The 22,521-nt window shown below is 43.3% G+C and overlaps 3 protein-coding genes across 3 annotated transcripts in view; 1 reads left to right on the forward strand and 2 right to left on the reverse strand.

The window, feature by feature from the left end:
• Window positions 1-233, reverse strand: part of Hsd11b1 (hydroxysteroid 11-beta dehydrogenase 1) — a 47,964-nt gene extending 47,731 nt beyond the window's left edge. The window contains exon 1 of the mRNA XM_042682063.1: window positions 177-233. The gene's annotated coding sequence lies outside the window, so the exon portion shown is untranslated. The remainder of the gene's footprint in view (window positions 1-176) is intronic.
• Window positions 1-22,521, forward strand: part of Lamb3 (laminin subunit beta 3) — a 140,415-nt gene that overhangs the window by 66,147 nt on the left and 51,747 nt on the right. The window contains exon 4 of the mRNA XM_042682059.1: window positions 21,132-21,222. The gene's annotated coding sequence lies outside the window, so the exon portion shown is untranslated. The remainder of the gene's footprint in view (window positions 1-21,131; window positions 21,223-22,521) is intronic.
• Window positions 6,040-7,074, reverse strand: G0s2 (G0/G1 switch 2). The gene is made up of 2 exons (XM_042682067.1): window positions 6,880-7,074; window positions 6,040-6,731 (listed from the first exon to the last, which is right to left on the reverse strand). Exon 2 carries the CDS (start codon window positions 6,671-6,673, stop codon window positions 6,350-6,352), a length of 324 nt encoding a protein of 107 aa, XP_042538001.1. The 5' UTR covers window positions 6,674-6,731; window positions 6,880-7,074; the 3' UTR covers window positions 6,040-6,349.

A 22,521-nucleotide genomic window follows, 5' to 3' on the forward strand; every position in this document is an offset into this window, starting at 1 on the left:
CCTTTCCCTTTTTTTGACCAGCATTTGACATTGAAATTTCTTTTCATCCCATCCCTCCTGTTTATTTCAATAGGATCATTTTTTTTTAAATAGTAGTTCTTTTTGACCCTCTATCTTCAACACCCACCTACCAGTGATGATACTATTATATATAATGCCATTTTGAAAAGTCTTACCTTGAGGTTCCAAGTAGGTTTGACTTCTTTTTGATTGAACTCCTTTCCTCTTTTGCTCCTCTTCTCTCTTTCCCTCCTCTGCTTTTCCTTCTGTTTCATCTCTCTCTTCCTTTGCGGTTTCCCACTCTTTGGGGAGGGGCAAGATTTCCTGCTCTGAAGTTGGTTGGTTTCTGGGAGGAGTCAGAAGGCCTGATTTGGGACTGAAACCAGCTGGTCTGCCACCTGATACAAGTAGGTGAAACCCAGGCCAAGGGAGAAGGCTCTTATGTGAGGACCCAGCTGACAGCCAGGAGGTGCCCGTGGAGGAAACCCCAGGGGGAAACCAAAGTGGGCCAGTCCTGGGCATCAGGCTTCAGGGCTGCCCAAAGGACAGAGGTCTCCCAAGCAGCCCAGGATGGGAATACTGAGACGTTGTCCTGGTTGCTCCGGGAGACTTAGTCATTACTATTGTTAGCTCTAAACATGGTGGCCGGGGGAGCGGACCAAGCAGAGCCCTTGTCCCTCACATAGCAGGTGCTCACTCTGATTCTTGGCTTTGCCTCAAAAGAAGTTACTGAAACAAGAACTGGGTTTGGGCAGCATTTCCTTCCCTACAAGGAGAGAAATACAATGACTTTCAATCCCAGCAGCAAGGGAATGCAGAGGATGGTGGTGATGGTGGGGCAAGAGTCTGCAGTGGGACCCACAGGTGGTAGGGACAGTGACTTCATCCTCATTCACATCGATGCGTGGAGGATCCCATCCCATCCAGAGGTCTGAGTTGCACTAAGGAACTGACTGTAGTATACGTATACACGCACACTTCCTGTATGTGTCTATGTCTATAGATATGTGTATAAGCACAAACTCACTTTCTTCATCCATGTTCAGCAAATATATAAAAAGCATCTCCTCTGTCCCTGGCACTGTGCTGAGAGCTGGGGCTAGAGTTGTAAGAGCTGTAGCTCTGTTCCCATGGGGAGTTGAACTGGGCACTCTTGAGATTTGAAGTCATAACTTTGAAGAAGAAAAGCCTGGACTTGTTGGCTGCTGATTGGACAGCTTTTTGATAGTCATCCTTCTATTTCTGAGCTCTTATGGGATGCTGGTTCTTTCAATGACCCTTCGACTTGCAGTATGGATGAGAGCCCCTATCAATATGCTCCTAATGATTAGCGAGTCTTTTCGACCTTGTTTCTAACTCAGGGGCCAGTTGGTTTCTCTTGAGAACCATAAGTTCTATAGATGTCTGTCTTATTTTCTACAGCTCTCTGATAATTGGACAGCTTTCTGAGAATATTGGATATCACTGGGCTTTAAAAAATGACTGAGTCAATGAGCTGTCTTTTTGCCTCTGTCTCTCTGTGTCTGTCTCTGTCTGTCTCTCTGACTCTCTCTCAATGTCTGATATATATATATATACATATACATATATATATATATATATATATATGTCTGACTCTCTCTCTGAATGTGTGTGTGTGTGTGTGTGTTTCCCAGTACTAGGGATTGAACCCAGGGATTTGAATGTGCTGTATTACAGCTGGCCTCATGGGCCCCAGCTCTTTTGTTTTCATTCTGTTTCTGAGATAAAGTTTCAATAACTTTGCTTTTTTGACCACCCCAGTAACTGGGATTACAGATATATACCACAACACTTAGTTATACTATTTGTTTTCATTAGAATATAGTACAAGAGATAACTGACTTGTAGCTCAGTGGTAGAGCACTTGCTGAGTGCTTAGGCTCAAGTCTTGATGTCTAGTACCATCCTAAATAAATAAATAAATAGTATAAGAATTGATATAGCACAAAATTACATGTTTATTTATATTAATAGACTATAGTTTTGTGGTGTTTTGAAAACTGTAAGTTAACTAATGGGCATTTCACTATGACCAAGTTTCCAACTATGAGTTTCAACCAATAGGTTAAGATATTTTTCTAGGAGGGAAGAATAATTAGATAATTAGATAGTCTTCAAACAGAACAGTAACTTCCATGAACTGAAAGCCTATTGTATTCTAGGTACTGCTTTAATAACTTCACACGTATTATCACATTTAATCTGTAAAATGATTCCTTGTGGAAAGTACCATTTTACAGACAAGGAAAGAATTTAAGTACTCAGAACTAGGTTCTAGAGCTGGCATAACAGTGAGTCAAACCTAAGCAAATTCAGATGGATCTGACTTAGCTTTTTTGTTTTTCATCCTAATGGATTATAGTGTATAACAAAATACCTATGGTCTTCTCTTTCTGGACATTCTACTTCCATTATTGGGCTGGAGGCATGGTTCAGGAGGTAGAGCACCAGCCAGTAAGTGAAAATGTCAGGTAATGAATTGGAGTCCTGGTCTTGGACAATAAAAGAAAAGAAGTAATAAGGCATTAATTTGTTTTTAGCAGCTTGATCACAAGCCCTTTTTAGTATTCACTGAACTTATAATCAATCATTGAAAATACCTAAGTATTCAAAGCAATTAGAGGCATGGATCAATTGGTAGAGTGCTAGCCAATGAATGAAAGCAGCAGGTACCGATTTTGAGTTCTGGTCTCAGACCTAAAAAGAAAAAAAGACTAGAATAAGACTAATTTTGGGGATCATCTAATAGATTTGGGTGTGCCTGTGTGCATGTGTGTGTGCGTGCATGTGTGTGTGCGTGCATGTGTGTATGTGTGTGTGTGTGTTGGTACTGGGGCTTGAACTCAGGGCCTCAAATTCTTGCTTTCATTTTTTAAATTATATTGTATTTTGTTGTAAAGGTGCTGTACAGAGGGGTTACGGTTACATAAGTAAGGTAATGAGTATATTTCTTGCTGAACATTGTTGCCCCCTCCTTTGTTTTTCTCCCACTATCCCTCACCCCCATTCCTCTTTCCCGCCACCTTCCTGAAGTTGTAAAGCTGATTTCCAACCTAGCGTCTTGTGAGTATTATTGTTGTATTGGGTCACTCTTTGTCCTGTTTCACCATCTTGTTATTCCCCTTCCACTCAAGGTTATCACTCTACACGTGATAGCTTTTTGCTGGTTAATTGAAGAGAAGAGTCTTGTGGACCCTTTTTTTTTTTTCATGAGCTGGCTTTAAACCTAGATCCTCAGATCTCAGCCCCCTGAGTAGCTAAGATTACAGGCATGAGTCACCAGCACACAGAGCCTAGTGGATGCTTTGGATATGAAGTGTGTGCTGTATTTTCTTCCTTATCCAGTGTCCATCCATTTGTGTCTGTGTATAACTCAGCTCCTAAATTATTCTCAATTCTGACTCTGTTATCTCAGTTCTGTGTCTCTAACAGAAATGATAAGTATATCATCTGCCAACCTCTCCTAGGTTACTGATAAAGTTACTGAGTAGAACAAGAACAATTTTTGTTCCTGTGCTGGGAGAGGGATTTATTATGCTTGACTACAACCAACGATTATCTCATGAGACGATCTCAAAGTCATGGTTCTGAAAGCATTAGGCAAACATTTTCCTTACTTTCTTATGACTTTCTAAACCTCAGGCCAATTAATAATTTGGACTAGAGAATTTTTTGCTGTGGGAAACATTTTTGGTACAATGTAAGAGGTTTAATAGCATCCCTGGCTTCTGCCCACTAGGTACAAATAATGGTGTCCCTACTCCCACCTGACAACTGGTGATGTCTCTAGATATTGTTGGATGTTTCCATTCATACAAAAATGCTTCCTCTATTCTGTACAACCACTGCTCTAACATTAAAAATAGATTAGTTAATAATCAATTATTTGCCTAAGCCTTGATGATTTCTATGAACACTAAAGAAGACCTGGTCCTTGATTTTAGGAAGATTATATTAACAGAGACATGACCAACTCCACAGACAACTGTAGAAAAATTGTCCACTACTGAGTGATCCTGTATTACTATAAGCATTCAGAGAGCCTGGAGGCCTCAGTGACAGAACACCTGCCTAGCAAGCATAAGGCTCTGAGTTCAAATTCTAGTACTGCAAACAAAAAATTATTAGCTAAGCGCTGATGGCTCATGCCTGTAATCCTAGCTCCTTATAAGCCTGATATCTGAGGATCACAGTTTGAAGCCAGCCTGGGCAAGAAAGTCCATGAGACTCTTATCTCCAATTAATCATAGAAAAAGCCAGAAGTGTTGCTGTAGTTCAAGTGGTAGTGTGCTAGCTTTGAGCAAAAGGAGCTTATAGACTGTGTCCATGCCCAGAGTTCAAGGCCCAGGACCAGCAAAAAAAAAAAAAAAGAAAGAAAGAAATTATTAAATAGGTATACAATACAAAAAATAGAGAAATGAGAACAAAAATTATATAAGCATAATTAATATATTTAGGTATCTATATTTTTATACATAGGAAAATCCTCAGATATAGGCATCTTCTACACCAAAAACCAGAACATGTAATTTGATATGTAGTTTGATAGTAGGCAGAATATTTATAGTCCTCCCTCTCCTGGGGAATTTGAAGTTTATAGTTTCAGAAGATTCAAAGATCATGGGTGACAAGACATTCAGGAGGAAGAGTAATGCTAAAGAAAAGAAAAAAAAGCAGGTATAGTGGCTCATGCCTCTAATCCCAGCTATTCAGAGATGGGGAGGATTTGGATTTGAGATCAACCCTAGGACAAAAAAAGTTTAGCAAAACCTCATCTCAATCAATAACTGGACATGGTGCTGTGCAAGTGTAAAAGGGAGCATCTTGGTCTAGAAGAGACCCTACTCCAAAAATAAATAAAGCAAAAGGGACTGGGGGCTCAGGTGCCTGTGTGGGAAGGGCCTGAGTCCAAGCCTCAGTACCACCAGGGTGGGAACAGGCCTGAGTCCAAGCCTCAGTACCACCAGGGTGGGAACAGGCCTGAGTCCAAGCCTCAGTACCACCAGGGTGGGAACAGGCCTGAGTCCAAGCCTCAGTACCACCAGGGTGGGAACAGGTCTCGGAGCCACAGAAGTTGAGTCTCAGGTTCTTGAGTAGAAGAACACCAATATGAAAGGGATGGAAGACAGGCTATCTGGAAGTGGGTGGTTTGGAGTGAACATGCTTCAGGGTATAGGAGATATGGTTTGCGTTGGTGAGAGATGGTCACAGGATGCTCAGAAGGGCAGAGGAGAGGGGTTTGGGAAAGCCATCTGGAAGGATAAGGTAGAGTAAGCTCTGAAGGTCTATTTTGGACATTTAAGATTAGCTACTGTCTTAATAGAGCCAAAGTTCTTGTTTTGGAAATAGAACAGTCTTGTCATTATTTTCCTTTAAAAGTGCCTACTATGTTTCTTTTCCTTCATTCACCATATTCCTATTGCTCTTTCCTTTGGGATAAGGGAGAGCTGGCATTGGATCAGGGTTAGGAATGCTGGGTAGGATCTGAGCTGGAAGGAATTAAAGAAGTGGCAGTTTCTCCATATGTGTAGGGGAAAGAACCTGACCAGTGGCAACAGCTGCTGATGGCAGAGTAAGGTGGCAGCACCTGGTTAATGTAGGTGACATTAAACATCTGAGGAGGATTGTGGCAGGCCAGGCCTCTGACCCCTGACTGCCTATTGGCTGAGTCTACAAAAGCAATTGAATCAGGTATTACCACAGAACAAGCTCTGTCCCTGGAGGAAGAAGAGGACTCACACCTGTGGTGCCAGTCTTTTCTTGTTTTAGTTCAGAACGTCTACTAGAATCAGAGTTTCTTGGGATGGGGGGAGATGAGTGGGTTGGGGGAGGGGAGGGGTGGTTTGAGCTAGACTCTGATTAGGCATGCCTCTGAACCCACCAGGTAGCTTCCTTTCTCTTATTTATCTCTTTCTCTTGTTAAAATACAGTTTAGAAGGGAAACTTGTCAGTCATGGAATCCGGCACTACCTAGGGACAAATATTGGCTGCTTCAGTATAAAATGTTTTTTTTTTTTTATTTCAAAATGCAAAATGGTGATCATAGTAACAACAACGACGACGACAGTAATAATAACGGTATAGATATATAAAAAAAGCCATTTCTCCTTCCTCCCTAGTGCAAAACCATAGACTCTCAGAGAGCTTTAAAGACACAGTTTGTCTTCATCGTCACAACACGTTGCTGCACGGCAGCAAAAAGTCGATCTCGAACCCCTTCTGGGTGGATCTCGGTGGTGGGTCGGTGCGAGACGCGGCGCGGTGGCGGGCTGGCTTCTCCACGCAGCCGGGGCTCCGGCCCGCTCCGCCCCACCTCCTCCCCGGGGCCCTAGGAGGCGTGCTGCCGGTCGGCGCGGCTGCAGGGCGGGGCCTCGGGCGGCCGCTTCGGGCCCTTCTCCGGCCGGGCCTGCGGCGGGCGGAGCGCCTGTCCCGCCTGTCGCGCCCGCGCGTCCCGCAGCTCGGCCGCCGCCGCCGCCTCCTCGCGCAGACGGCTGGCGGCGGCGAAGGGGCTGCACACCGTCTCCACCAGGCCCAGCACGGCGCCGACCAGCGCCAGCACGCTGCCCAGCACGTACAGCTTCACCAGCTTGCCTCTGGGCTTCTGGGCCATCATCTCCTTGGCCAGGGGGATCAGCTCCTGGACGGCTTCCATCTCAGCCCCGGGGTGGAGGGGGGGTGTGGGGGGCGGGCGGGACCTGCAGGGGTCGGGGCTGCGGGGTGGGGGTGGGGGGCGTCCGTTAGTCCCGGTAGATAGATAGGGAGGATGGCTTATGTTTCCCGGGGTTCCCTGGGCAGCGCCCCCTCCCCCTTCCCGGGCACGGGGCGGGGGGTGGTCCGGGGAGGTGGGGGTGGGCTCACCTTCGTGACCGCCTGGGCTGGAAGCGGCCAGCAGGAGCGAGCTGGTGGCGGTCAGTCTGTGCGTCAGTCCGTCCTGGCCGGCCTGGGAGCTCTCCACCACGGCCTCCTCCTCCTCCTCCTCCTGCTCAGCAGCCCTTCTAGATGGAGATACTGCAGCTGGCGCCCCATCCGCCTCCCCGGCCCGCTTATATCTTCAGCCGGAGACACGCCTCCCCGGCTGGAGGGCTTGGCTGGCTCCAGCCCGCCGGGCCCGCGCCAGAGACCGGAGGGGGCGGGGAGGAAGGTGAGGAGGAAGAGAGGGAGGAGGAGGGCCTGGGAGGGGGGGGTGTCCGAGAGGGGGATTGGAACGGGCTGGGGCCTGGCAGGAGGCCTCCGCAGAGCCCTGCTCCCCACGCAGGTCCCAGGCCGGGAGGGGGGGGAAGGAGGGGGGGGAGGGGGGGAGGGGAGAGGAGGGAGGGAGGGAAGGGGGAAGGGAGGGGGAGGAGGCGTCCACCTGCATTCCTGCCAGGGGCCCTTTCTTAGTGGCCTTCAGTGTGTGCAGGGGCAACCTGAGGAGGGGCCCACTGATGAGGAAATCTGGGGATTCTAAGGGACAGATGTACAGATTTCTTATGTTTCCTCCCAACAGTCACCTTCCCACGGGGGATACGGGGTGGTGGGGATCCGAGAGAATGCAAGGGGGTGGGCAGGATCCTACAAGTGAACAGATCTCCATGTGTGCAACAGGTCACCTCCATCCAGTGCACAAAGCAGTATGTTCTCACATTTTCTTGGCCTGATGGGTTGTAATTCAAAGGTTTCATACGTTGCTAGAATAGATCACTTATTAGAAAACTATTCGTTGAGGGTGTTCTTTTATGCATAGAGGTGTGTGTGTGAGAGAAAGATATATATATAGAGAGAGACAGAAAGAGAGACACAGAGAGAGAGAGAGAGGCTGCTTTTTGAACTATATCTACTTCGATGTATCAGGGAACAGCTATAGGTCCCCAATTTTCCCCACTTACACTGGAGAAGTGAACTCTGGGGCTGGAGAATGTAAGCATGGAATGGGGCTCTTAGTTAAAAAACAACAACAACAAAAAACCGATCTGCTTGTCCAAAATGAAATATTTCATGTTCTTTTCAATAATTCTCTGCCACTCCCTTGAACTGGTGGATGAAATTCTCCTGTGCTGGTTCAGCTGCATAATAAATGACAGGAGAGGCGCAGTAGGGAGCTTGGGTAAGAAGCTAGGGTTTAAAAAAGAAACAAAAGACCCCAGAAGGTGGGAAAGGGGCAGAAGCTGGAGTTAGATATAGGGTTAAGGATTGGACAAGGATGAAACACAATCCCCTGGTTGGATGGTTGGAGGTTGGGGGGGGGAGGGCTCTAATTTAGCTTTGGTTATGCATGTACCTGTGTTAGCAAAGTGCAGAGGGAAGGAGAGGCAAATAGGCCAAAGGGCTTTAAGCAGGGAAAGGGGAAGAGCAGGGGGAGGAAATCAAACTGGCCAGAAGATTGCAAAGTTCACTGATGCAATCTTACAACAGCCTTCCCAGTCAGTCTGGCTGAGCCCCGTAGTCATAGGGGAAAGGGTGCTTCTCTTGGGGGTCTGAGGTTGCTTCCCAGGCAATGCAGTAATAAAGGCAAGTAAGTATTAGCCATAAATTCTATCCTTTTCCCCTGCCCTGAGTAGTTCAGGTAAGGGTTTGTGGGTGGAGAATGAGATTATTCTTGGAGCATTGTGTCCTCAGTGTATTATTCTTTGAACCTAGTCAGGCGAGGAAATTCTGTAACTAGGGTCCAAGCCAAGTTTAGTTTCAGTCTTGGCATTTTCTTCCACATAATTTTTAAGCACTCCCTAATGATGGGCAGAAGTGATTTGTGAGCTTTCCCAGTACCCATGAGTGTTCCATACAAGGTGGCAACCTGGTGGGACTATGCTGTGCCTCTTGATATAAGGGCCTTGACTTGGTTTCTGCTCCAAAGGTGAGTCAGCCTGCCTTTGAACCCAAAACTCCAAAATTGACCAAGCAGCAGTGAGCATTTCCTGTGTTGCGGTTACTCAAAGACGCAAACCATACATATATCCTCCGTGGTCAACAGGTTGCAATGCATCTGAAGTTCCCCTTTCTTGTTAATTTCCCAAGTTATAGCACGTCTAAAATGAGCATCCTTTTTCACTTCTTTGATAATCTGGCTTTTACCCCCAGGTTCTACCAGCTTGCATCAAGGGCTAAGGCAGAGGGAAGAGCATGTGGCATGGATTGAGGTCACTGGTATCTGGTTTAGGTGGTAGTGATAGGGCAGTCACAGGCAAAGAAGTCCAGGGGCAGTTCATGCCCAGGAATTTCCAAGCACAGCTCCTAGGTCTGGGTGGGAAAAGACAGCCCAGTTCCTGGGTGGGAGGTGGAGAGGCCAAGAAGCACTTGGGAACTAAACAGGTACTTTGGCTGGGGTAAGTTTACTTTTAGAGAAGTGGTTTATTGTCTTACATGGGTCATTCACTGGTTATAGCCATGAAGGAAGGTCAGAATAAGCTATAATGACAATCCATCCTTCCTTTTTTTTTTTTTTGCCAGTCCTGGGGCTTGAACTTAGGGCTTGGGCACTGTCTGTGAGCTTTTTTTGCTCAAGGCTAGCACTCTACTACTTGAGCCACAGAGGTACTTCTGGCTTTTTCTGTTTATGTGGTACTGAGGATTCGAACCCAGGGCTTCATGCATGCTAGGCAAGCACTCTACCACTAAGCCCCATTCCCAGCCACACAATACATCTATTTTATTCAGGGTTGAGGGGTGTGTGTGTGTGTGTGTGTGTGTGTACAGTTTTGAGAAGACTGGAACAGTTAGTCATCCTACATGTATTAGCCCATTTTCTGTTGCTGATAACATAATACCATGAGTTAGCTAAGATAATAGGCAAGAGACTTAGTTTGGCTTCTGGTTCTGGAGGTACAAGGGCAAGGGGCCATATTGGTGATGACCTTGCTAGTGAATTCCCAATAAAATACAGGGAGCAAGAGACAGGGCTATGTGTGCTTATGTGTGTCTCTCCTCCTCCTCCTCCTCTTCCTCCTCCTCCTTCTGCTATCAGGGTTCAATCAAGGGCTTCACCCCGATGACTTTATCTAATCCTAATCACCTCCCAAAGATCATACTTCTAAATGCCATATTTAGATTAAGTAAGCACATTTGATACTTCATATGAGTATTAAAGTCCAACTCCCCTCCACCCTCCCACTCAAACCATATCCAAACCACAACACTGTCAGGTCTATCCAGCATTTCATTCTCGTCCTTCCTAAGAACTGGTAGGACCAGTTTAAAATTCATTTAATTTGTATTCCAAAACTCTCTCTCCTACACATTAAAACACAGCATCTGTTGAAGGAGGAAAAAAAAATCACAATAGGGTAACATGTAGTCCAAGCGGTGAATAAAGGCTGAAGAGGGAGAGCTATTCCTGCAACTATGCCTGATGTTGAAGGGACAGAGGACAGAAGTCTTTCAGATGGTTTGTCACGAATGTACTTCTGTTTGTTTGTTTGTTTATTTACTTACTTACTTACTACTACTACTACTACTACTACTACTACTACTACTACTAGCTGCTTGCTACTTATACCATCACTGTCCACCACTGGAATTCAAAAGACTGAAGAGAAGGAAGAAGTCACCATTGGATACTCTATAATTAGCTGTGTGTTTTGTACTTCACTTATTTTTTTTCTTGTTTTGACTGTTTGATTTAGTTATTTCATGTCAATGAATTTTACAGAGAAGGATTTTTGTGACTCAAATATTAATGGATGGTTTAATTTTCTATTCAGTACTGGAGATTGAACTCATGGCCGTGTGCTTGTGAGCACCTGCTCTACTTAACCCACAACAGATGATTTTTAAAGGTCCATGCCTAGTCTTTATCTCCTCTGGTCTTGAGAGTTTAGACCTTTCTGCGTGGCTATCCACTGTGGTCACAGACTTGGCATACTGAACATAAGATTCCTTGCCATCTCTGTACTTTCAAACGAAGTTCCCTTTCAATATTGCCAATGCAATTTATTGGTTCTTGGGCCTGAAATGTTGTGCCAGTTTCCTGACCAGGCCTTCTCTGACTTTACCATCTTGTCACTCTCTCTTTGGTGTCCTGCTTTGTCACCTAATCTTATGTAGAAGAAGTATTGAACTGTCTTTCAGTTCCATTAAAGGATGAGTTTAATGAGGGCTGGAACTTTGTTTTGTTCTTTACTATGTTCCTGTGCCTGGTATAATCATTGGCACATAGTAGGTCCTCAATAGTTAACTATGGGTTTAATTTCTCCGGTGGACTGTGGATTTTGGCAGGGATGGGACTATATTATATTCACATGTAGTCAGACTTTGAGTGGATACTCAAAAAAGCATTTGAGTCTTTTGATGGACAGCTTTTAGCCCTAAATCCTTTCTTTTCTAATCCATTTTGAAGACTCCAACCAAACATCTCTTTTTAAACTTCTAGATTCTATTGTTAATTACTTTAACATACCAGGAGATAACTTCCTAGATTATGCATGCTGAATTTTCAAGACCTAATATTCTTGGAAAAAAGGACTCATTTGGTCTGATCTTTCCTACTCATCTGATTTGTATCTCCTATTCTTCTCCCACAAGAAGTCTTTACTGAGGAGTTTTTTCTAAGCCCCCAAACAATCCCTTCTCATTACTGTTGAGGAAAATACTCAGCCATTCTCATTGCTCATGCCTGCACACACGGTTTTCCCTATCCTCTTTCTATTCTATCTTCCTTTTTTCTTGGAGACCAAGTTCAAATTCGTGAGCTCCGAGAAGCCTCCACTGCCTATGCCAGTACACCTTGCTCTCTTCTTTCTGTGAACTGTAGCTGCCTTTGTGGTTCCTTCTACATGCATTGGCACTGGATAGCACTGATTTAAACAATGCTCTCATTGTTTCTTGTGAGCTTCATCTCAGTGGAAGACCAAATCTATATTTTTTCATGGGGTCGTATATAATGGGTCCCAAATCAATATCAACCTAAAAGTCAGTGTGGGGATAGAGATTGCAAAATGACCAGTAAAGACTCTGGGGAAAGTTATTTTTAGGCATAGTATCCCGTCCTTGGCTCAGTGCCTTGGGACTGAAGTTGCCCAAGATCTGGCAAGTTGGCTTCATTCCCTCAACTCTAGCCTGCTCACCTTTCACTTCCACTTCCAACTTGGTGTCTGGCACTGCACTCATTGGCTCACGATCAGGCATCCTTCCAACCTGCCCCTGGGACAATCTACTGAGGAACAGACCCTCCATAGGCATTGGCTTTTGGTCTTCATGGCTCCTGGTCAAGTAGAGCTACCAGACAATGGAGCAGGCAGGCGGGGCTAGGCCCCTTGATCTGTGCTGAGTAGCAAATGTGGTTAGGCTCACATGCTCCTTGCTGCCTGCATAGTATTTGTGAATTGCAACAGTATACTTTACAAGTCTGAATTGACACAGAAAACTTCCTTACGCTTAAATGCCAAGTAGATTTAAGTATTTAGGGCTCTGGAGTTGAGCAGACTTGGGTACCTTCATGTCCCAATGCCTCCGCTTATCAGAATCTGACCTTGAACATGGGACTTAACTTCTGGCTCCTACTTCCTCATCTGTAAAGTGAAAGTGATGAGAATCCTCTTGGGGAATGGTGTGGTGAAGATGAATTGAGATCAAGCACTGTAAATGGTGTGTGGCAGGAAGGAAGCCATTGGTTATTCAGTTGCTTTTGCCACCTGCCACAAATATGCACCCTACCACACATATGCAATTCCTATGATCCTTGATCCCAACTCAGGACACTCACACTTTCTGGGTGACAGTTAGGCAGCTTCCAAGAAGGTTCACAACATTGGTCGAAGCTATCCATAAATCTGACTCTGTGTTAAGCATAGTTACAGAAAGCAGAATAGAAACTTCTCAAGAAGCTGTTAGTCACTCGGCGCTGGTGGCTCACCCCTGTAACACTAGCTACTTAGGAAGCTGAGATCTGAGGCTTTCATTCAAAGAATTAACCAGCAAAAGGTTGAACGTGAAAGTGTGGCTCAAGTGGTAGAGCGCCTACTTTGACAAAAAGCCATGTAAAAGCGCAAGGCCCTGAGTTCAGGACCTAATATTCAGCACGAAGGAAAATAAAAAGCTTATAGTCAAGTAGAGGACACAAACATGCAAACACATTATTACAATGTGCCAGGAGAAACACAGCAGTAGAATATGACAGGTAAACAATGAGAGTACAATGAGAAATCTGTTGATTATATTTGGAGAGGAGGTAGTCAAAGATGGCCTAGGAGTGAATGAGTCCTGAGCCCGTCAGCATGTGAAAGGTTTGACTGTTCACCAGGGGACTCTGGGAAGGAGCAGTGCTCTGGGGTGGGGGATGCCTTGAACAGGGGGTCGCTGCATATGAAATGGGGACGACTCATGAGAAAGCATTTGCACAATCTAAGAGCAGTTAGGCCACACTGGTGTTGGGGCATAAAGAAAGAGTTTTTGGAAATGCTACAAATGAGGAGGATGTAGTAGGCAGGAGCAAGGTACGGCATAAATACATACATGATCACCTGCCTAGGAACTGGAGACTACTACTTCCTTCCTTCCTTCTGTGATTGCATATTCTCTTAGTTTTCCTCCAGACCCATTTCCTAGCAGGTTTTCCTTTTTGCCTGACTTATAAATGGCAGCAATTCTCAGGACAGTCCTGGAGCATCTCTTCTGTACTTTACCTCCTCTATCATCTCTTCTTGTTCTTTTTCTACTGGGGCTTCCATTTCTGGCTCTTTATAGACTACACAAAGATCTGAACGCTGGAACTGCATAGCCCCCTGCCTCTCCTGTGTTTCAACTTGCGTGTCTTGCAGGGATCAGACTTACCACATCTAAAGCTAAATTTGACGATTCTACCCTGTAGTTTTTGCTATCAGCTTTTTGAATCTAAGCTTCACCATCCATGGCCTGGTGGCTGAGGTTTGGATCCTGGATCCATCATTTACTTTCCTCTCATGTGAACAGCCACACATCTCAGCTATCTATTAACTATAACTGCTTTCCATTCTGTCTGCTGCCTCGAACTCATCTTTCAAGTGTCTGTGTCTTCTCTTTCCCTAGGGACAACTTCCCTTCTATATAGGCAAGGCTAGCACCCTTGTTACACCTTCCTACGGACACCTTATTGTCCTTTTCTTAACTCCGTTGTCTGTCTGTAGTGCATGACTATAAGCTCCACAGAGAGTAAGAACTGTCTCTGTCTTGTTTCCTGTTCTGTTCAAAGGTTTGTCTATTTGTCTATCTGTCTGTAGTGTTCTCAGACAGAGCAAAATACAAGGTTTCCTGGGGTGTTTCAAACTGATGCACAACTATCAATTTTTCTTAGACTTGGATAGACAATGGGAAACACTGATGCATTTTAGGCAGCAAAATGCATGACCTCTTCACCTCATGGTTTCACAGTTGGCCTTTAGCTCAGGTCTATTTTCTCTTGCCATGGAAGAAAAATCCCTGATCCTTCCTACGCACAGCTTCCATTCCTTCTCTTTCTGGACCTTTTGTTTAAAGTTCTGGATGTCTGTGAGTGAGTTAAGCTGTGATTACAAGTAACAAAATAGAATTCAAAATCACTTTAACTATAAAGAAAATGTAGGGGCTGGGAAGGTGGCTCAGTGGTAGAGTGCTTGCCTTGCATGCCTGAGGCCCTGGGTTCGATTTCCCAGCACCACATAAGCAAAAAGAAAAAAAGCCGGAAGTGGCGCTGTGGCTCAAGTGGTAGAGCTGAAGGACAGCGCCCAGGCCCAGAGTTCAGGCCCCACGACCAGGCCCCCCCTCCCCCCCCCCAAAAAAAGAAAAGAAAGTGTATTATTTCCCAGGATGTGGGTTCTAGGATTGATTAATTCATTAGCTTGATCCTCTCAAGAGTTCAAATTCGTTCCCTCTTTCTACTGTTACCTTCAACATATGGAGGATTATAAAAATCTAGCTCCCCTCATTCCAGGATAGCTGTCACAATTTACTGATCGGATTCCAGATGAAAACATCCAATGAAAGATCTATCTATATCTATATCTATCTTTTTATCATCTTATACTGAGGTTTGAATTCAGGGCATTGAGTTTGCTAAGCAAGCACTCTACCACATGAACCATGCCTCTGGCCACTCATTCTTTTTTTTTTTTTATCAGTAAGGAAATCTATCCTATGAAGAATAAAATCTCAGGAAGTCATTGTTTTAGACTGGGCACCACAAGACCAGGCTACAAATCAAAATGGAGTCATTCATGCTAAGAATTTTGTCTGACCAAGTTGAAACTTATCTGTTTATCTGGCCTTCAGAGAAATGGAAAAATAGCAGTCACATTTCCCAGGCAACCTACTTTCAGCTGGCAAGGTAATGAAGTTACCTTTGTTTTAATCCTTTTATAAAGGAAGAAACTGGAGGTAACCTGATGAAAACTAACCAGTTATTTTTCTGTAGTTCAGTCTTCCTGTCCCTGCCTTACAAGAAAAGTGATTGTTCAGAACCCTGATCTGCTTTTGTTCTCTGCTTCTCCTTTTTTTTCCCACCGTTACACCAGCTTCTTTTGTTCACTCCATCAGTACACTTAATCCATTTTATGGCATTATATGGTGCCAGATTCCAGAATAAAAAAGAAAGCTAATTAAAATCTTTGGACTAAATTGTTGTAATTCTGTTCTTTGATACCCCGAATCCCCCAGAAATTTCTCTTCACTAACCAGAACTGGATCACATGTTCATCCCTGACTACTGATGAAAAAAAGGACTGGCACCATATGCTTAGACCAGCGAGTCTTAAAGATTCACCCTAAAACCACCAGCAGCAACAGCAATACCTAAAGACTTGTTATAAATGAAGATTCTTAGGATCTACCCCAAACCCATAGAATCAGAAATTCTGGATAGGGGCCTAGCCATCTGTGTTTTTAAAAAGTCCTCTAGGCAAGCAGGGTGCTGGTGGCTCACACCTGTAATCCTAGCTACTCAGGAGGCTGAGATCTGAGGATTGCAGTTCAAAGCCAGCCCAGCAGGAAAGTCTGTAAGACGCTTATCTCCAATAAACCACTCAGAAAATGGGAAGTAGCACAAGCTGAAGACCTGAAGGACAGCATTCAGGCCCAGAGTTCAAGCCCCATGACCGACAAAAAAAAAAAAAGTCCTCTAGGTAAGTGTGATACAAGATCAAATTTCCAAACCAATATACAATATACATCCCTATTCATATGATGAAATTTAATCCCAAATGCAATGGGATTATCAGATAGTGATTAAATTATGGCATTAATCTCAAGAATGAGATTAATGCCCAAAGGAAAGAGGCGTAAGGGAGCTCATTGGCTCTTTCTACCTCCTGTGGATACAGTTGGAAGCTGTCTCTATAATGCAGAAAACAGATTTTTACCTGATAACAGATCTCCCTACAGCTAATGCTGTCTTGGTCTGGGATTTCTCAATACCTAAAACTGTGAAAAATAATTTTCTGTTGTTTATGTCATCTAATTTAAAGTATTTTGTTCTAGCAACCTGAACATAGGCTAATAAGAGTTTAACTCTGAGTAACTCTGGAGACTTGATAGCATGCATCTTCTAGCAAGAAAGGAACATAGGTATATTAATCTTCTTGGGCTGATATAATACTACATATTGGGTAACAAATAAAAGCAATCAACTTTCCTTTTGGTTCTGGAGGTTGGACATTCAAGATCAAAATTCTGGCCAGTCTGTTGTGTAGTGAGGTCCTCTTCCTGACTTGCAGATGGCTACCTGTATCCTTTCCCTGTGTCCTCTCATGGTGGAAGAGAGGAAAAGTGAGAAGATGGGATGATGGATTCTCTGGTATTTCTTCTTCTAAGAACACTAATTCTATTGGATCAGGATCCCACTCTTACGATCTCATTTAATCATAAGTACACCCTTGGAGGCCTCATCTCCAAATACATCCATACCAGTAGTTAGTGCTTCAACATAGGAATTTGTACATTCAGTTTCTAACATCAGGTAGATATTTTAGATATGAATTCAACTTCCAGCTTGACCTTTCCACTCTCCTGTATCATCATTTTCTCCATTATTATCACATAAAAACACACTCTAATACCTCTCTTTAAAATCTTGGCTGATAGGGCTGGGAACGTAGCTCAGTGATTGAGCACTACTTATCTAACATGAGTGAAGTCCTAGAATCCACCAGGAAAGTAAATAAATAAACAAAACAAAAAACTTAATTTATGACCCACATGACAATTTAGCTGTTGCCAGAATTCTTCTCTTCATAAGTAAAATGGCTTATTAGTAGCCCTCTACAGCTAATGTGCTGATTCATTCATCTATCCATCACCGTTCTGTGTGGTCCCACCTAGATTCTCTTTCTACTACTCTACCAAGCTTGTAACATTTAATAGTCAATGATAATTTATTTCTTCTATGAAAACTTTTTCCTTGTTTCAAAGACATCACACCCTCTTGTTTTTTCTTTATCATATCTTATTATGTTTCTTTATCCTAGGTCTTTTTTTTTTTTTTTGTCAGCTGTGGGGCTTGAACTCTGGGCTTGGGTGCTGTCCCTGCACTCTTCAGCTCTAGGTGAGCCCTCTACTGCTTAAGCCACAGTACCACTTCCGGTTTTCTGGTGGTTTATTGGAGATAAGAGTCTCACGGACTTTCCTGCCTGGGCTGGCTTTGAACTATGATCCTCAGATCTCAGCCTCCTCAGTAGCTAGGATTACAGGTGTGAGCCACCGATGCCCGGCTTCAGTCTTTTTTTTTTTTTTTAATCTATCATTGGTTAGCAACCTTGGGTGGACAAAGCTTTAAAATTTCATGAGCAGACCAGTTAAATCAGAAACTTCTCTGAGGAAATCCTAGGCATCAGTCATTTTTAAAGCTCCACTGGTGATTCAATTTGAATGGAATTGACATTGATTCAATGTGCAGCCAAGTTTGGGAGTCACTGCTCTTAATATTGGAACTCTCCAGGGCCTGTTTGTGATCTCTCCTTGAATGGTTAGTGCTTCTCAACGCTGCTTCTTTAGCATCATTCCAGTAGCTAGGCTCGATCTCAGGGCCTCATGTTCTCACTTTGCTTTTTCAAATTCCTGACTAGTGCTTTAACACTTGAACTGCATCTCTAGTCCAGCTCTTTTGCTGGTTAATTGGAGATAAGATTTTCACAGTCTGCCTAGACTAGATTTAAAACTTCATCCTCAGATCTCACTCTCCTGAACAATTAGAAGTTCAGGCATGAGTCACTATCATCCAGCTCTAGGAACTTTTTAAACAACTGCCCAGATGTGGCCACCCCAAAGAGGAACTGAGTCTGAATTCCTGGGGGTGATTTTCATGTGTTCCTAGAACTGTGAGCTACTTTCTAGATGGTTTTCTATGGTTCCTGGTTTGAATGTCTCTCCATGCTTCCTAAATAAGTGTCTGGAGCAATGGAAATGTTTCTTATCTGTGTTGCCCAATATGGTAGCTGCTAGCTATTAAATACTTGTGACTGGTGAACTAAATTAATTAATTTTACAATTTAAATTAAGTAACCTCATATGTGCAGCTAGTAGCTACTATATTGGACAACACTATTCTATAATGTAATGGCTCTGAACTTTACATGTCCTGAGTTCTGGGCCTCCATTTAGTTGGTGTCTCTTTTTGCATATCTAATAGCTATCTTTCACTTAATACACACTAAATGAAAATCCTTATTTTTTTTTTCTTCAAAGCATGTTCATTTCCCATCTTGGGAAATAGCATCACTTTCTACTGAATTGCTAGAAACCCCAGATGGAAATCATCTTTTATTTCCTTCTTCCCCATATCATTTTTATCCTGTTTTTGTGATTGGGGACAAGATCCTGCCAGTTCTGCTTCCAAATAGATAATAGATGATTTGATCTCTCTACTTCTACTGCCTTTAGGCAAGACAAAGCTGTCATTGTATATATGGCTATTTACCCTACATACAACTCTACAAGATGGATGAACTATTATCCCCATTTTTCAGGGGGAGAAACTGAGGAATAAAAAGCTTAAGTAATGTACCTGAGATCAGCAGCAGATGGGATTCAAACTAGACTGTCTGATTCTGGAGTCTATGTTTTTCACCATTTAATGCTCTGTCTTTCTGGCTGGTCACAAAGCCTTATGACAATTCTATACCCTTGCAGCATGATAAAAATCATTAGAAGAACAAAAAAAAATACCAATTTCCCAGCTCCATCTCAAGCCTGTTATATCTCTCGGCATAGAACCTATGCCTTAGGAATTGTAAAAACATAGCAAGGATTTCTCCATAACTAGGATTGAGAATTATCCCCTCAATGTGACTTTAACCCTGCCTGTTCCTCCTGGCTTCATTCAATTATTGGTCTTGCTTGTGTTTTCATTCTTTCTTTCTACTCATAAAAGAAGCCATGTTCTGTTCTGCCATGGGACAGAACAGAATGTCTTATGCTTGCTTTTCTTCTGCCTGGAATAACCTTTTCTAGTATCATTTAAATGATGAGCCTAAGTTTAAAGGTCTAATCTCTAAAAGATAAAGTAAAAGCAATCTTAAACTTTAAAATATGTGCAAAGAGGGACCTACAGCATTTGAATTTTTTTTTTTTTGTCTGTCATAGGGCTCCAACCCTGGGTCTGGGAACTGTCCCTCAGCTCTTCAGCTCAAGGCTAGCACTCTACCATTTGAGCCACAGCACTACTTCCGGCTTTCTGAGTGGCTCATTGACTTTCCTGCCCGGGCTGGCTTTGAAATGTGATCCTCAGATCTCAGCCTCCTGAGTAGCTAGGATTACAGGCATGAGCCACTGGTGCTTGACTTTTTAAAAAAATATACTAATTCTTCCCTTTTTTGAATACTAAAACAAAAAACTAAACAAAAAAAAATTAAGGAATTTTGGTGCCCTTCACTTTGTTGCTACTTTAAATGTGTATTTAGCCAGCTTTGAGGACTCCGTCCCTGAACTTCATGGCTCATCTCAAGTGTCACCTCCTCAGAGAACTTCTCATCCCTTTAAAAGTGTTTCCCCACCACGTCTGCCCCTCCCCCAGCTATAGTATCATCCTGCTTAAAAAATACATCTTAGCATTGAAATTTAGATTCAGTTTCCAATTTACTTGCTTACTTATCTCTTCTATGAAGGCAAAGTCTTGTCTCTTTTATCTGCTACCATATTCTCTTCACCTAGCACCATGCCTGGAACAAATTAAGTGCTCAGTTTATGTTTCCAGAATGAATGCACTCAGGCTGATATGTGCCAGATAGCAAGCAAATGCATCTCCAGGCAGATTGGCCAGCCTGGATTGTTACCATGTAAGAAGCTATCTTTATATTTTGGAGAAGAAGTTCTGCACTGTGAAAGGTTCTGTTAAAGGAGAAGGGCTCTAGCTTCAGCAACCAAACACTAAGAGGCAAGGAGGGACCTGGCAACAGGAATGTCCTCTCACATAGTACACATTCTAGGGGCAGGAAAAGTTAACATTTATTTTTAGATTATAATTTCCCTATGGTACATCCATCTTTTCTGTAAAGTATCTTCTTACCTCCACCTTCTTTTTGGAGATACTAGAGTTTGAATTCAAAACCATTCACTTGCTTGCTAGACGAGAGAACTTGAGCCATATTCCCAGCCCTTTCTTTATGCTTTATTTTTCCAGGTAGCATTTCGTGCTTTTGTCTGACCTAGCCCTGGACTTCAATCCTCCTATCTCCATCTCCTACATAGCTGTGATTACAAGAGTGAGCTACCAAGTCTGGCCCTCAGTAATGTTTCTTACAAGAAACAGATAATGAGTTTTGTTTGATGGAGAATGGAAGAAAAAGCCGGTGTTCAGGCTTTGCTTAGGGGGACAATCTTGGTTGGAAAGATGGGGACTGGCAAAAAAAAAAAAATGGTTGCAAGTAAGCTTGACGTGTTTGAGGGCAGCAACAACTGCAGTGAATTTATATGTAAGCGTTTAGCCTTAGAATTCCTGGAATTATTGTTATTGGCCTAGTAGAGAAAAAAATTGATAGTTGGATGGCAAAAGAAGTTGAGGTAACTCTGGTTGCAAAATTAATAAAACATTTGGTAATTATGTGCTTAATATCTGTGTCCCACGAGACAGTTGTCTTCCGATGAACAGTGATTGTGCCTGGCTTGCTCATTATTGTGTCATTGTGTGCCTGGCATTGGATGGGCATACAATAAATGTTTGTTGAGTTAATGAATGGTTTTGGATGTTTTTGTGTTTCTAGGTTAAAAGTCAGAAGGGTCTGCTGAGAAGAGATGAGCTGGAAGAAAAGTCCAGGCCTTGAGGATGAGAATCAGACAGAAGCTGGAGAGGAGGTGAGGGTGTGTGTGTGTGTGTGTGTGTGTGTGTGTGTGTGTGTGTGTGTGTGTGTGTGTGTGTGTGTGTGTGTGTGTGTGTGTGTGTGTGTGTGTGTGTGTGTGTGTGTGTGTGTGTGTGTGTGTGTGTGTGTGTGTGTGTGTGTGTACACAGACTGACTTACCAAGAGGATTCAGATCCTGGATCCATGTCCTTATAACTGCAGAGATAACTGGCACCATCAGGCAGAAACCTCCCAACTTCAGCAGCTTGGACACTGGCTATAGAAGAAAGAAGTTTCCCTTCAGTGCTCATGTTTGTCTCTGGAACACTGCTGATGCCTGGGCTTAGAGAAATAAATAATCCTAAACTTTGAGAAATAAATATTCCTTGCTTTCATTTGACTTTCGAAAGAGGATTTTTAGTGTACTATCTTAGGCTTAGCACTCATTGGTCAAGGGTTGGGATGGGCCAGAAGCTCCCAGTAGGCAGACACATTATCACCAGCAGCACAGAGATGAGCAACATGGCAGAACTTCTGCTTCACATGTACCTCTGATTCTTTGAGAGAGACATGGAATCCATAACACATGTTTAGTTTTACATCCTAAGATTGTCTACCTGTGCCTATATCTTCTTAAGATCCACATGTTCCTTTCATTACTACTCAAGGTTATAAGTGCTGAGTCTTAACATCTGTAGTGCCAGCATCCACAGCCTGACCTGGTAAGTATTTCAGTTCTGAATATGAAGTTAGCATCAATCTGAGACCTGGTTTTCTCAATCTAAAACCTCAGTGATAAAGATAGGGTAGGAAATTGGTATTCAACTCAAGGCTTCCTAGGCTTAGAATTCCACTGGTAAGTAGACTAGCTCATTATGAATTTTATCAAGCTCTATTTCTGTTTTTCTTAGTAGGAGAGGAGATTTTGAGAGGGAGTCTAGTTAGAGGGTACTAGTCATGGAGTCATATTCTTCAAGCCATAATTAAAATTAGGGTTTCCCCTGTCCCAAAAATCCATAGTAATGAATCAGTATCTACTGTATACAAACACTAAGTTACAAACTCATAAGGAATTTACATTCCACATTTGAAGACAACCACAAAGTAATTAAAAGTTAAACACTAGGCACTGGTGGCTCAGGCCTGCAATCCTACCTACTGGGGAGGAAGAGACCTGAAGGAGCATAGTTCAAATCCAGCCTGGGCAGAAAACTCTGTGGGACTTCATCTTTAGTAAACCAGCTAAAAGAAAGCCACACTGAAGTCATGGCTTGAGTGGTAACGTACCAAATGAGAGTGCCAGGATCCTTAGTTT

This window comes from Dipodomys spectabilis, unplaced genomic scaffold (assembly GCF_019054845.1).
Source record: "Dipodomys spectabilis isolate Male_0828 unplaced genomic scaffold, ASM1905484v1 ptg000069l, whole genome shotgun sequence".
Classification (NCBI taxonomy): Eukaryota; Metazoa; Chordata; class Mammalia; order Rodentia; family Heteromyidae; genus Dipodomys; species Dipodomys spectabilis.

Coding starts and splice junctions, on each gene's coding strand:
- G0s2 (XM_042682067.1), bottom strand. CDS start 6,673: ATGGAAGCCGTCCAGGAGCTGATCCCCCTGGCCAAGGAGATGATGGCC.